Consider the following 14,257-nt stretch of genomic DNA (forward strand, 5'->3'; position numbering starts at 1 on the left):
GGCGTGATCCCAGGGTCCTGAGATCGAGTCCCGAATCGGGCTCCCCATAGGGAGCCTGCTTCTCCCTCTGCCTTTCTCTGTATCTCTCATGAATAAATAAGATCTTTACAAAAAAAAAAAAAAAAAAAAAAAAAGAGCTCACAAGGGTCAAAGCTAAAACAATCTGAGTGAGATAAAGTTCTATTAGGTTAACACCTGTAAGACCACACTGATCTAAGTTAGTGTAGGATGACGTTATTTGCCTCTCACACAGAACTGCAAACATTCAAGAGCAAGGGAAGTCCCTAAAGAGGATGGGATGGAATGGGTGTGGGTAACTCGCCAGCGGTAAACCTGGCACATGTGACTTCATTCAGTCATCAGGCCAAAGGTGACAAACCACACTGGCAGTGTGCACTGTGCACACAGATGGACATGGCCCTTCCCCAAGCGCCCATAATGCCAGCATAACCATGGGAAGAACAAGAGTCCCACACATCCCAACAGAGGAGCATTAGAAAACATCTAACCATCAAGACCATCAGAAAGTCTGTGAAACCGCTGGGCAAGAGGAGCCTGAAGAGATGATGAATGTAACGTGGTCCCTGCATGGGATCCAGGGGCAGAAAAAGGATTTTAAATTGAAACGAAGGAAAAATTAGAAAGAAAAACAAACCATGACTCCAGGAAACACACTGAAGGTTCCTGGAGAGGGGGCGGGGGGAGGATGAGGTACCTGGGGGATGGGGGGATGGGGTGCCTGGGGAACAGGGTGATGGGGTATGGGTGATCAGGGGACAGGAGGACAGGGTAACTGGGGACAGGGTGATGGAGGAACCAGGGGATGGGGTGATGGGACAGGGGACCAGGGGACAGGGGTACTGGGGGACAGGGTGATGGGGTGTGGGTGATCAGGGGAAGGGGGCACGGGGTGATGGGGAACCGGGGAATAGGGTGATGGGGGACTGGGGTAGCTGGGGGGCAGGGCGGCTGGGGGACGGGCATGAAGGAGGGCACGTGACGGGATGAGCACGGGGTGTGACACTGTCTGTGGGCAAACTGAATTTAAATAAAAAGGAAACAACAAAGCTATGGAAGCAGGAACCAGGCACCGAGGCGTGGATACCGACGTTCCCGCAGGGCCTCTGCTCCTCCCGGCTGCGCGGGGAATCTGAAAGCGAGTCCACACCACAGAGCCGGGTCTAGCACAGGATGACCTTGGGTCAGAAGAGCAACGCATCTTGCTGTCACGTCTGGACACCGGCCCTGAGGCCACAGGGACGGCGCCCGGGCCCGGAACGCTCTCAGATCTGCCCCCGATGCGTCCACTGCACCCCGGCGAGGAACCAGACTCCCTGTGTCCCTGACGCGGACTAGACCGCGGACCTCGCGCGGTGTCACCTGGGCGCCACGGGGACGCTCGGAAACACCCGGAGCAGGGGGAGGGGAGGCCCAGCAGCGTTCAGCCGGGAGCGAGGCTCCGCCCCGTCTGCAGCCACCCGGACCCCGCGAGCGAGCGAGCGAGCGCCGCCGACCCGGCCCCCGGCCCCCGGCCCCCGACCAGGAGCCCCCGGCCCGCCCGCAGACACGCCGCCCCCGAGGACACGCGCCCCGCACCTGCGCCCGCCGGGCGCGCGGACCCAGCCCGGACCCCGCGCGCAGCGCCCCGCCCAGCCCAGGTGCGCATTACTTAGTTTTCGAGGCAAATTTCTTGAGCAGGTTCTTGCCGCAGGGGACCGGCGAGCCATGCAGGCCTCGGGCACCCCCCGGGAGGAGAGCCGCGCGCGGACCCCAGGGCGGCGCCAGGAGCCCGCGGCGAAGGCCCCACGGACGCGCCCTTACGGCCCACATGGCTGCGGCGGGAGCGCGGGCGCGGGCGGACGTGGGGCGGGGCGGCGGGGGGGCGGGGCGACGGGGGCGGGGCGGGGCGCAGGCGGCGGCGAACTGTAACCTGGGGCGGGCACGCGGGGCGGGGCACGCGGGGCGGCGGGTGCGCGGAGCGGGGCCGTGTCCTCGGAGGTGCGGGCGGCCCAGGGCTCCTGCGGTCAGTGAGGCCTCGGCGCCTCTGCAGCGGCCGCGCGCTCCCGAAGGAGGCCGCCCGGTGCCCGGGGCCGCCGGCCTGTCGCCTCGCGCCCCTCCCACCCGCACGGCCGGGCCCCGCGGGCACGTGGCGCACGGACGCGGTCGCCGAGGGTCGCACTGCCCGGGACACGGCAACGCTCGAGGCTGCCCGGAGGCGGGGTGGGAGGGGAAGCCAGGCGCCCAGCAAGCTCGCAGTGGACGGTACTACGACTGCTCTCAAGACTTTTTTCAGCCAAAAGAATAGTAAACGGTTTTTAAAGCTTATTTACGTGATCCCCACTACAACATGGGCTGCACGCAGGACCCCGACATCTGACCCAGCCAACGGGGCGCCCTTCGGCCAAAAGAATATTAAACCAATCTATACAACGGGCTCTAGTAAATACACAAAATAAGAATTTTTTCCCCACTAAGTGTGCCCTATGTCTTGGCACTGAATCAGCCCTCACAAGGTCGCTGAAGTAGCACCCCATTAGGAACGGGAAGGCCGTGGGGAGAAGTCAGGATGCTTTCCACCAGACTGTCCATCATCTGTCATCTGGCTTGGTGCATCGCGCTTCCTGTGAGGTGTCAGGACCAAGGCCTCTGGTATGCAGATCAGTGGTTGAAAACTATTCAGCACGCTTTGGTGTCTCTGACTTCACATTCTGGTTGGATATCCTCATGCTGAGAAGGGGGAGGCGTCGCTGGCCTTACACAGTATCCCTTAACTATGCCTAGGTATGACCCCCACTCATCTTGACCCCAGGGCAGGGTGGGGGCAGCATTTTCGGGTGTCACAGAGAATCCTTTTTTTTTTTTTTTAATATTTATTTTTATTTTTATTTATTTATGATAGTCACAGAGAGAGAGAGAGAGAGAGAGAGGCAGAGACACAGGCAGAGGGAGAAGCAGGCTCCATGCACCGGGAGCCCGACGTGGGACTCGACCCCGGGTCTCCAGGATCGCGCCCTGGGCCAAAGGCAGGCGCCAAACCGCTGCGCCACCCAGGGATCCCATCACAGAAGAATCCTAACCAAACCCAGGCCATTGGCACACGATGGCACATGGGGATCTGGGTGCTAGTCTAGGCATCGTGGGACAGGCTGAATGTGCCTTTAATGGGTGTGGCATTTAGAAGGGAAAGATTTATTAACTGGAATTACATTAGGGGGTGTTCTCTTCCCCGAAGAAGGCAGAGGATGGCCATCAGCCCTGGAAAAGAAGGACATGAGGCAGGCTCAGTGATAGAAACACTGGGAACCAGCACAGGGAAGGGCAGTGACCTGACCCAGCAGGGCCCCTGGATTGTTTGAAGACAGAGGCCAAAGTAGATTCACAGTGATCACCCTCCACCCTTTGGGAATCTTAGAGACCCCAAACCTGTGGAAGTCCTCTGGGGCACCTGACCTGGGAGGGATCAGAGTGAAGACAGTCTACCCGACAGGGAGCCAGGGTAACGCCGGCCCTGCTACAGCACAGCACACGCTGGAAACCATCCTCCCATGAGGCTCTGAGCTGAGACAGGGTGACCGGCTTTGTCCCCAATTCAGAACCCAGGAAAAACTGAGTCATGTCCATACTCTCTGGTGAACAGGCAAGGGCAGCTGTGCTGAGAAGGTGGTGCTAGCACCTCTAACATTGCTGTAGTTGATATCTAGTCCCCCAGGGATGCTTGGGTGGATTAGACACCTCCAAGGTTGAGCATCTGCCTTCAGCTCAGGGCATGACCCCAGGGTTCTGGGATCAAGTCTCACATTGGGCTCCCCGCAGGGAGCCTGCATCTCCCTCTGCCTGTGTCTTTGCTTCTCTGTCTCTCTCTGTCTCTCATGAATAAATAAATAAAATCTTAAAAAAAAAATAACCTAAAGTGCTGGCAGCAATACTAACAACAAGGTGTCTGGAAATGTACTGTAGACTGTGAATGAGGGACATGAAGACGCTTAACCTTGGAGGGATGTACGATGAGATGCGGTGGTTGACAATACACAAGGTTTGTGGAAAAGGAGAATCATAGGCGCTCTGATGCTCCGGGGGGCAAACCAGGGTCACTGTCCAAGAGGAAGACTATCCTATGCGGTCTCCACCCATGGGGGTTGCAGCCCGAGAGCCCGGAGCTCCCTGTCCAGCTGCAGAACTGGACAGGTCACTGGATGCCTGCTCACAAATCTCTGTGACCAAGACCCTGCGGGTCTGCCAAAGCCAGAGGCGGGGATTGCTGCAGGAGCACCCCCCATGTATTGGGAGAGATGCAGATTCTGTCCCGCTTCCCTACCTGGGCAGGGGCTCCGGGTGCATCACATGCAGTGCTGCCCTTTTGATGACACCATTCTGAAGAGCTTCCATCAGGGCATCCTGATAGACTAACAGACCTGATCAGAGAGAAAAGGCCCCTGCATGAGTACAGTTGGACGGTCCCCAGGAAGGGTGCTCTGCTCTTAGCAGCTGCTGTTGCAAACACATCCTGATCTTGCCAAACATCTGACAGAGGCCGCAAGCTTCTTCGTGTCTCTTCGTTGTTGGATGTGGGGCTGACACGTGCCAGGCAGTGCACTAGGCCTGCACACACACTCTCCCACTAGATCCTCCAAACACTGGGCAGCCAGTCCTCATTTTACTCACGAGGAACTGAGGCCTGACGGCAGGTCACATAACTCCTAGCAAATCAGCCCAGACCCTGTGGCCTGGGCCCATGTTGCGTCACTACCTCCTGGCATGAGCATTTGTTCTTTGGGGTAGGGATGCCACCCTGACAGCTGCGTATGCACGATGGACACTAAGCCACAAGCAGAATTCTCAACTGTCCTTTCAGATTCAGAAGAGCCGAGCACATTTGAGCAGAAACTGAGAAGAAAACCCTTTCCTTCGGCATGGAGCTCTTTTCCTCTGGGCAGCGGGAGCAGCAGGGGAGGCTGCTGGAAAAGCCTAGTCCACGCCCTTTCCCGGCTGTTTTCCCAGAATCTCAAGCACGTCCACCAGCCTCTGATGTTACTGAAACTACTTGCTCCTTCCTGCTCACCTAGAGGGTCTGAATTTTCAGAGAACTCTGGAGCAAGTTAGCCCAGCCCTGTGCATGCCAACGTGGGGCAGTGGGCCCTCCCGCAAGACGGAGCGATTCTGGGACACCAGCACCTGTGTCTGAGAATTCAGCCCAATTCTGATGCTGTCTACCTTGGAAATAGCATCCAATCCCACAGGTGAAGGGCTCAGGCCTCTCATGCTGCCCCCACCCCTGACCTCAGACACTGGTCAGATGTCCCAGGCTGTTACTTGTATTTCTGGCCAAGTAGCCACCAGTTGGAGATTCCAGTGACTTCCTCCTTAGGCTCCGTTAATTTGTGGCAGTGGCTCACAGAACTCAGGGAGACACTCACATTTACCTCTTTGTTAAGGGATCTGAGAGAGGGTGAGAACCCACAGCCCAATGAAGAGGCGCACAGGGAGAGATTTGGGGACAGGGCATGGAGCCTGCATGCCTTCTGCTGACAGCTGCCATTCTCCCTAGTCCCTGGGTCTTCACTGATTCAGAAGCTTCTGAACCCAGGCATTTTGGGTTATTATGGAGGCTTCTCTGCTTGGCCACAATTCATGAAATCATTGGCCACTGGCTGATTGAAACGCCAGGCCCTCTCATCTCCCCAGAGGTCAGGTGTGGGCCCCATGGTTGGGCCTCCTGGCAGCAGCCCCTGCCCTTGATCGAGTGGGTTCCAGAAGGCACCTTTTTTAAACAAATGGCACCTTTATCACTCAACGCTTCAGAGATTTTGAGGGTTTGGACAGTAGGAGCCAGAAACTGTGCATGAAGACCACAGCAGAATAACCTACTATGTTTCTTACAAATCATCATCTCAGGTGGCAAGCATGGTCTTCCTTGTTCTACAGAAGAGACAGGAGCGGCTCTTGGGAGCCCTAGGTGTCCCGTGTCCTCTGGCCCCCAGCCCACAGAGGTCACTGGCCTGAATGTCCGACATCAGTGCCGACGCTCTATTCTTTATAAATGCCGCACCAACCCACAACATTTGGGACCACCACAGGGTCCACTGCCTCTTGTATGTAAACACAAGGCATGAAATGTCGAATAACCAAACTAACACTAAGCTATTTATTTTTTAAAGTGAAGGCTCATAAGAATTCATCCCCATAAATTTTACTAAATTGTACCCAGAAAATCAAAGTGTAATGGCTCTACTCCAACATGCCCAGACAGGGGTGTGAAGACTCCATATGGTACTATTCTCATCCTTTTTGTTGTTGATTTGAGTTTCAGAATGATGTGAAAACAAAAATCAGAAATATTTCTACATGGAAAGTAAAGTCCTGGGAACTCAGTACCCCAGCCTTCTACGTGGACTCTCAGGACACCGCGGCTGTGCCGGAGAAAGGTGGGTGAGGGGGGTCAGGACCACCAGGGGGTTTCCTCCCTCATCACTCCCCAGCCAGGCGGCCCCAGACGCACCACGGCCCAGGTACCACTGCCGATGTTGATGAGGATGGCAGTGAGCTTCATCCCACACAGCTCCCTCCACCCAATCAGCCCCTGGGTCTGGGGTGTCAGGTTCATGGCCAACAGCACGAAGTCCAATCACTGTAGCAGGTTATCTAGACTCTCACAGTAAGTGGCCCCGACAGCTTCCTCCTCTATTTTCCTACAGAGGGAACGAGGAAGAAAAACCATGTTCTCTAGTTAGAAATCCGTACCGCAGGCCCGGGAAGGAGTTTCTGAGGACCCCTATCAACGTGAGTCTGGGACCCTGCCGTGCAGACCCATGGCACCCCTGGGTTCTCAGGGGAGGCCTGGTTCTGAGGGGTCTCCCTTGAGGCCCCTCGAGCAGCAGCTTCTTCCTGGACCTCAGGGGCCTGGACCAAGCCCAGCCATACACCCACATATGCTCAAGGACGACAGAACATTCCTGAAAGGATGTGGGTCCCACTGCAAGCAGGAATACGAGCAGGTCCTTTTGTGACCACAGACAAATGTGGGCAGACACCCTGCAGACACCTGGGGATGCTGCTTATCAAACAAAGCAAGGGCCCTGGTCCTGCTCCGGGCACCCCACGCAGCTGGTTACTCCTGGAGGTCACAGCCTCCCAGCCAGTAGCCACTGCCATACGGATACTAAATGTGAAATATCACAGGTTGGGGTCTGGTGATGGCCCGGAGAAGAGACTTTGTCCTAGAAGAACCCTGGTCCCCATGTGCACGGTCATCACCAGGAGAGTCATCATTGCACCCCAGTCTCTTCACCGCCCATGGTGCAGACTGAGTTGGGCACGGCCCTCAGCAGGACCTCCGCCAGGCTCTGGCCAGCTGGAAGGTGTTCCACGGCAGTGGGAGGCCGCTGCAAGCTTGTCAAGCATGGCCATCGTTGGCTGGATGCGCGTGGGCAGTTGCGAGCACCTCTTAGATGGATATGAGCCCGTGGCATCCATGAAGTGACTTGGAATCCCAAAGCCGGGTGCTGGGCTGAGGGCAGAATATGCACATTCAGGGAAGCACCCCCCACCCTCCCCAGGGCCCATATGCACTTCAGTATTAAAGGAACCAGACACATGTCTGGTCCCTCTGACACAAGGGCCAGAGTGTGGACAGCTTCTCCCTTGAAACAAATCACTTTAGAAATTAAAAAAATACAATTGTGAGTTAAAATCTCTTCTCCGGTGAATTTTTTCAATAATACAAAGTCACTGCCACACTCTTAGGTAATCACAATCTCTTTCCTGACCATCAGTCTTGTTTTTTGGAGAGGAAGAGCAGGGGAGGTCTATGGAGAATGGAGGCTACTACATCCAAGCTAAGCTGAAGGCAGTGATGGCCTAAGTCTGCTTGGCTCATGGCAGGCCCGTTTTCTGACGTTTACCTGCAACTCTAGTTGTGACACAGAATCTTCATTTCAAAAGCCTCAGCCCTCTGAGCGATCTTATAGCCAATGCTGCCCATGCCAACGATTCCCAGAGTGGCCCCCCTTACTTCTCGGTCCATCCAGTTTGTAGAGACGCTCTGTACCTGGTACAGTGGTCAGCGCATGACCTGAAACCCACAAGGTGCAGGTGAGCAGTGGGGACTCCACACAGAAACCCCGCACCCTGCTGCGGCCCCGGACCCAGTGCTGACCTCTGACCGCAAACAAAGGTTTCTGCGAAGACCAAGTGGCAGTTTCCTTGTAACAAAACTAGAGCATCCTGGCAGAAAGCTTCAAGATACCAACTTCTTTTACATTAAGGAAGGACTTTTGGCTAAAATGTGTTGGTGTCAGCATGTGTGTGCGTGAACCCGCAACCAAAACCACAAAGCCTGGCTCCTGCCTCCTTCCTGGAGGGCCTCCACACCACAGCTCCAGCAGGAGGATGGGGCGTGCAGAACTGCAGCAGCTCTGCCTCTGCTGGGGGCACGCCCATATGTCCAGGGGGTGCGGGGGTCGGATCCCGCCCTTCGCTCCAGGGATGCGTGCTCACTGACCTGTGAATGACCCCAAGGGCACGTCTATAGAGATGCTATGGCCTGGGTGGGGACCAGGGGGACTGGGTGGTGGCCAACATGTGCCAGGAGCTGGGCTCTGGCCTCATACACTGTGCACAGTGGCTCCAATCGCCAAGTGCAGCAGAGTCCCGGAGACAGTGTGAAGAAATCAGGCCCAGAAAAGACTTGTAGCTTGAAGATAAAAAATGATGTTACTGCCTCTGTCATGAGTGCCTGTCATCTGCTCTCTTTGGAAAACCAGCAAGTCCAAGGGCTGCTTAACTTCCACCACCCTGCGAGCCGCCACCAGGAGCAAGGCCATGCCCATGTCTGCCATGGGGCTGGACACAACCTGTGGTGAATTGGCAACCTTCACACTAAAGTTGGCAACAAGCTTCAGGTCCAGGTGATCTAGACCTGCTCCTGGTGAGGCAATTATCTTCAACGATGGCAGGCTCCACAGGAGCTCCTGTTCAATAGCCAGCTTTCCTCCCCAGAGATAAGAGCTGAATTGTGTCTTATTTTCCAAAAATTCTTGCATGATAATGAGATTAAAATGTTTCTGCAGATCTCCAACATGATCTTCACATATACCGTAAGGCCCTTCCAATCCAGACACCAAAACACCAGGTAAGTCCCGTTCCCCCATGGCCTGCAGTAAGACAAGCACAGTTCCTGCTGTCAAAAATAGGCTTTAAAAGAACCACCAATATGCTCCTCCATTGCTCTTTTAGGGTTCTGAGCACCTGGCTTCCAACAAGGGAGGATCCCCCACCCACAACTTGAAGCAATTCCCAGGATTCCAGTAGGGTGTCTGAGAATTCAACTCAATTCTGATTCTATGTACCCAACAACAGCATCAGATCCCAGAGGGTAGGGGCTCCATCCTACAAAACCACCACCCCTCCCTTAATTAAGATTAAGCCCCTCTGCTCTTCCCCCAGCTCATGTTCTCTCACTCTATCTAAAATAAATAAATAAAATATTTAGAATACTGAATCCTTTCCAGAAGGTTTTCAATTTCCTTTGCCCACATCCATCAGAAGAATCACTATCTATGGCAGATACAGCCTCACAAAGCATATTTTATTTTATTATTTATTTATTATTATTTTTTTACAAAGCATATTTTATTTATTTTATTTTATTTTAATATATTTTTTAAATTTTTAAAATTTATTTATGATAGGCACACAGTGAGAGAGAGAGGCAGAGACACAGGCAGAGGGAGAAGCAGGCTCCATGCACCGGGAGCCCGACGTGGGATTTGAACCCGGGTCTCCAGGATCGCGCCCTGGGCCAAAGGCAGGCGCTAAACCACTGTGCCACCCAGATATCCCCAAAGCATATTTTATACTGAAAGTTGAAACTACTCCTTGATCCATGGCCCACAGAATGGATGCTCTGTTAGCATCGTGAAAATAACTCCGATCTCATCGCACACATCCATCCAAGCTCTTGGGTGACCGGTATTGTCAATGATCAGCAATATTTTAAAGGGAGTTTTTTGTTTTGTTTTTTTGCTTGGTTTTGTTTGGTTTGGTGAGTGGTAGGTTTCAACAGTGGGTTTAAAATACTCAGCAAACAGGGATCCCTGGGTGGCGCAGCAGTTTGGCGCCTGCCTTTGGCCCAGGGCGCGATCCTGGAGACCCGGGATCGAATCCCACGTCAGGCTCCCAGTGCATGGAGCCTGCTTCTCCCTCTGCCTGTGTCTCTGCCCCCCTCTCTCTCTCTCTTTATGACTATCATAAATAAATTTAAAAAAATTAAAAAATAAAATAAAAATAAAATAAAATACTCAGCAAACAATGATGTAAACAGATGTGCTGTCATCCAGGCTTTGTTGTTGCATTTCTAGGGCAGAGGCCCAGTAGATTTAGCCTAATAGTTAAGGGCCCTAGGATTTTCAGAATAGTCAGTGAGCACTGGCTTCAACTTAAAGTCAGCAGGTACTTAATCCCCTCACAAGAGGGTCAGCAGTCAGCCTGTCCTTTGAAGCTTTGACCCAGGCAATGACTTCTCTTCTCTACAAAAGTCCTAGATGGCATCTGCTTCCAAGGGAAGACTGCTTCATGTATATTGAAAATCTGTTGGTCCATAGTCACCTTTGTTAATTATCTTAGCTAGATCTTCTGGATAACTCTCTGTGGCTTCTACACCAGCACTTGCTGCTTCATCTTACACTTGTATGCTATAGAGAGGACTTCTTTCCTTAAAACTCAGAAACCCACCTCTGCTAGCTTCACAATTTTCTCCTGTGGCTCCCTCACCTCCCGCAGCCTTCATAGAACTGAAGAGTCAGGGCCTTGGTCTGGATTAGGCTTTGGTCTAAGGGAACATCATTTTCTATCCAGACCAAACTTTCTCCACATCAGCAACAAGGCTGTTTTGCTTTCTTATTATTTGTGTGTTCACTGGAATAGACCTTTTTAATTTCCTTCAAGAACTTTCCTTTGCTTTCACTACTAGGCTGTTTGACACAAGAGGCCTAGCTTTCAGCGTAGCTCAGCTTTCAACATGCCTTCCCTACTAAGCTCAATCATGTCTGTTTTTTAAATTAATTTTTTAAAAAGATTTTATGTATTTATTTGACAGAGAGAGAAAGAGCATAAGTAGCAGCAGAGGGAGAAGGAGAAGCAGACTCCCCACTGAGCAGGGAGCCTGACGTGGGATTCGATCCCAGGACCTGATCCCAGGACCCCAGGATCATGACCTGAGCTGAAGGCAGATGCTGCACTGACAGAGCCCCCCTGGCGCCCCCCTTTCTAACTTTTGATTTAAAGTGAGAGTTGTGACTCTTCCTTTCAGCTGAATGCTTAGAGGCCATTGTGGGTTATTAACTGGCCTAATCTCAATATGGTGGTTCTCAGGGACCAGGGAGGCACAAGGGGGTGGGGGGGAATGGCCAGGAGGCAGAGCAATCAGAAAACAACACATTTATCAGTCCACCATCTTCCATCAGAACCAAACCCAAGGTGGTCAGCCTGATGCTCAGCAAACACAATCACTGAGACATCAAGTACGCAGCAAGGGAAGACTTTGAGAGGCAGCCACAATAGGGGGCAGGAGGGAAACCCTCACATCCACCTCCCCAAAGAGGAGAGCCACAGGAAATGAAAAGTCTGGGGAAAGGGTGCAGCTGTGCTCAGTAGCCCACAGTGGACATTGGTCTGGTTAACCCCAGGTTACTGCTTCTAGGAGGAGCAAAAATCGCGGTGCCCCAAACAACGACACGAGTAACATCAAAGATCACTAGTCACATATCATCACAACAAATAAGTTTTTATAATAATTATATAATTATAACTTATAATAATAATGAAAAAGGTTTGGAATATTGCGAGAATTACCAAAATATGAGAGATAGGAAGTGAGTAAATGCTGTTGGAAAAATGGTGCTGGTAGAGTTGCCACAAACCTTCAACTTCTAAAATATGCAGGATCTGTAAAGTGCAATAAAATGAAGTATACCACGAGGTAAAAGAGGCAAAATTAGCCTAAACAATATGTGGTTTGGTTTGGCATATTTCTGCACTTAAGTTCATGGAATCAACCCTTATGTAGCCTTCATGACCTGCTTTGTTCTAAGCTTATTAGCACATGAGACTCCTCTCTGTTCACCTGTGGATCAAGAGTTGGTCACTTAATTGATTGAGACACCCAGGGCCCCACATGTAAGCATTTTAAATCATTTATTTTCAGTATGGGGCCTCTGCTGGAATTTGAAAGCAAAGTCTCACCTTAACATTGTCTTACATCTGACTCAAATAATTTTTTTCTTTTAAAAATGCAAATTCCAGGGCAGCCCAGGTGGCTCAGTGGTTTAGCGCCACTTGCGGCCCAGGGCCTGATCCTGGAGATGGGGGATCAAGTCCCACGTCAGGCTCCCTGCGAGGAGCCTGCTTCTCCCTCTGCCTGTGTCTCTGCCTCTCTCTCTCTCATGAATAAATAAACAAAATCTTTAAAAAAATAAAAAGTAAATAAAAATGCAGATTCCGGAGGTAACTGGAGGATTCTTAAGGGTCGGATTCTTGATTTTGGCTCTTGTCATGACCTCTGGCTATGGGATCGAGCCCCACATCAGGTTCTGCACTAGATGAGGAGCCTGCTTAAGGTTCTCTCTCTCCCTCCGCCCCTCCCCCACTAAAAAATAATTTAAAAAATGCAAATTCCTCTGGGGGCACTATACGGCTCTCCAGTCATTTTTCTTTCTTACCTTTCTTTTTTAAAAAGTCTCCATTGATTTTTCATTAATTCAGTCAAATTGCTCTCTTCCTCAACCTAACTCAAGCCAGTGCTCTGAAGGAAGGAACACTGGATACCTGTATCCTTTCATAAGGACACACAGGGACACCTGCTCCCTGACAAATACCCCCCATTTGCTTCATTCATCGTGGATGGAACTGGAGGGTATTATGCTGAGTGAAGTAAGTCAATCGGAGAAGGACAAACTTATATGTTCTCATTCATTTGGGGAATATAAAAAATAGTGAAAGGGTATAGAAGGGAAGGGAGAAGAAATGGGTAGGAAATATCAGAAAGGGAGACAGAATATAAAGACTCCTAACTCTGGGAAACGAACTAGGGGTGGTGGAAGGGGCGGAGGGCAGGGGGTGGGGGTGAATGGGTGACGGGCACTGAGGGGGGCACTTGACGGGATGAGCACTGGGTGTTATTCTGTATGTTGGCAAATTGAACACCAATAAAAAATTAATTCATTATTAAAATAAATAAATAAAACAAATAAAATCTGAATGCTTTCCCTCTAAGATGAGGAACAAGTCTCTCTTGCCACTTCTATTCAACAGAGCAGGTAGGCAAAAACACAATGAAAAGCATCCAGACTATAAAAGTAGTAAAACTGTCCCTATTTGCAGATGACATGATCTTGTATATAGAAAATCCTAAGTATCCAACTAAAAAACTATTCCAAGTAATGAATGATTCAGCAAGATTGCAGAATGCAAGATCAGTATCCAAAGATCAACCGTATTTCTATACACTAGTTACAAATAATCTAAAAATATTTAAAACAACAATCCCATTTATTTATTTATGTTTAAGATTTATTTATTTATTTTAGAGAGACAGAAGAGGAACAGAGGAGGAGGAGAGAATCCTCAAGCACATTCCCTGCTGAGCACAAAGCCCAATGTGGTGCTCCATCCGAGGATCCTGAGATCATGACCTGAGCCAAAATCAAGAGTCAGAGGCTTAATCTACTGAGCCATCCAGGCACGTCAACAATTCCATTTAAATATCATCAAAAAAGAATAAAATATTTAGGAATTAATTTAACTTCCCTCCCTAAAAAAAACACAAGACGTGAACACTGGAAAATATAAAAGTCATAGAAATAAAGACCTAAGCAAATGGAAAGACATCCTTCACCCACTGACGACTCAACATTAAGATGGCAGCACAGTACTCCCTAAATTGGTGAAGAGTCAACACAGTCCCTGTCAAAATCCCAGCTGCCTTTTTTGCAGAAATTGACAAGCTAATCCTAAAGTTCATATGCAAATACAAGGGACCCAGAATAGCCAAACCAATCATGAAAAGGAATAAAGGTGGAGGGCTCATACTTCCTAATTTCAAGACCTACACAAAGCTGTATCAAGAAAGTGTGGTACCTACATTAGGCTACATACATACCTACATACATATCAGTGGGATAGAACTGAGAATCCAGAAATAAATCCTTACATTCAAAATCAACTGATTTAAAAAAAAACAAAACAAAACAAAAACAAACGGAAC

General features: G+C 50.8%; 1 protein-coding gene and 1 long non-coding RNA gene across 6 annotated transcripts in view; one reads left to right on the forward strand and one right to left on the reverse strand.

Annotated features, from left to right (window-relative positions):
• RBFA (ribosome binding factor A) overlaps positions 1 to 14,257 on the reverse strand; it is a 29,169-nt gene that overhangs the window by 12,735 nt on the left and 2,177 nt on the right. The window contains exon 1 of one of the 3 annotated variants that reach the window (XM_038525696.1): positions 1,670 to 1,874. The exons of 1 other annotated variant lie outside the window; for it this stretch is intronic. In XM_038525696.1, coding sequence (XP_038381624.1) covers positions 1,670 to 1,830 — 161 coding nt within the window. In that variant the 5' untranslated portion in view covers positions 1,831 to 1,874. Of the gene's footprint in view, positions 1 to 1,596; positions 1,875 to 14,257 lie in introns of those variants that run through there. One more of the 3 variants, XM_038525697.1, reaches the window with a different exon arrangement.
• On the forward strand, positions 1,596 to 9,496 carry LOC102154355. Of its 3 annotated transcripts, none has more exons than XR_005353256.1 (4): positions 1,596 to 1,658; positions 6,308 to 6,422; positions 9,066 to 9,127; positions 9,232 to 9,496. It is a non-coding gene; the product is annotated as an uncharacterized LOC102154355 (long non-coding RNA). The 3 variants fall into 3 exon arrangements; XR_005353257.1 differs by lacking the exon at positions 1,596 to 1,658 and adding an exon at positions 2,948 to 5,237; XR_005353255.1 differs by lacking the exon at positions 1,596 to 1,658 and having other exon boundaries at positions 2,953 to 6,422.

Source organism: Canis lupus, chromosome 1 (genome assembly GCF_011100685.1).
Source record: "Canis lupus familiaris isolate Mischka breed German Shepherd chromosome 1, alternate assembly UU_Cfam_GSD_1.0, whole genome shotgun sequence".
In the NCBI taxonomy this organism is placed as follows: domain Eukaryota; kingdom Metazoa; phylum Chordata; class Mammalia; order Carnivora; family Canidae; genus Canis; species Canis lupus.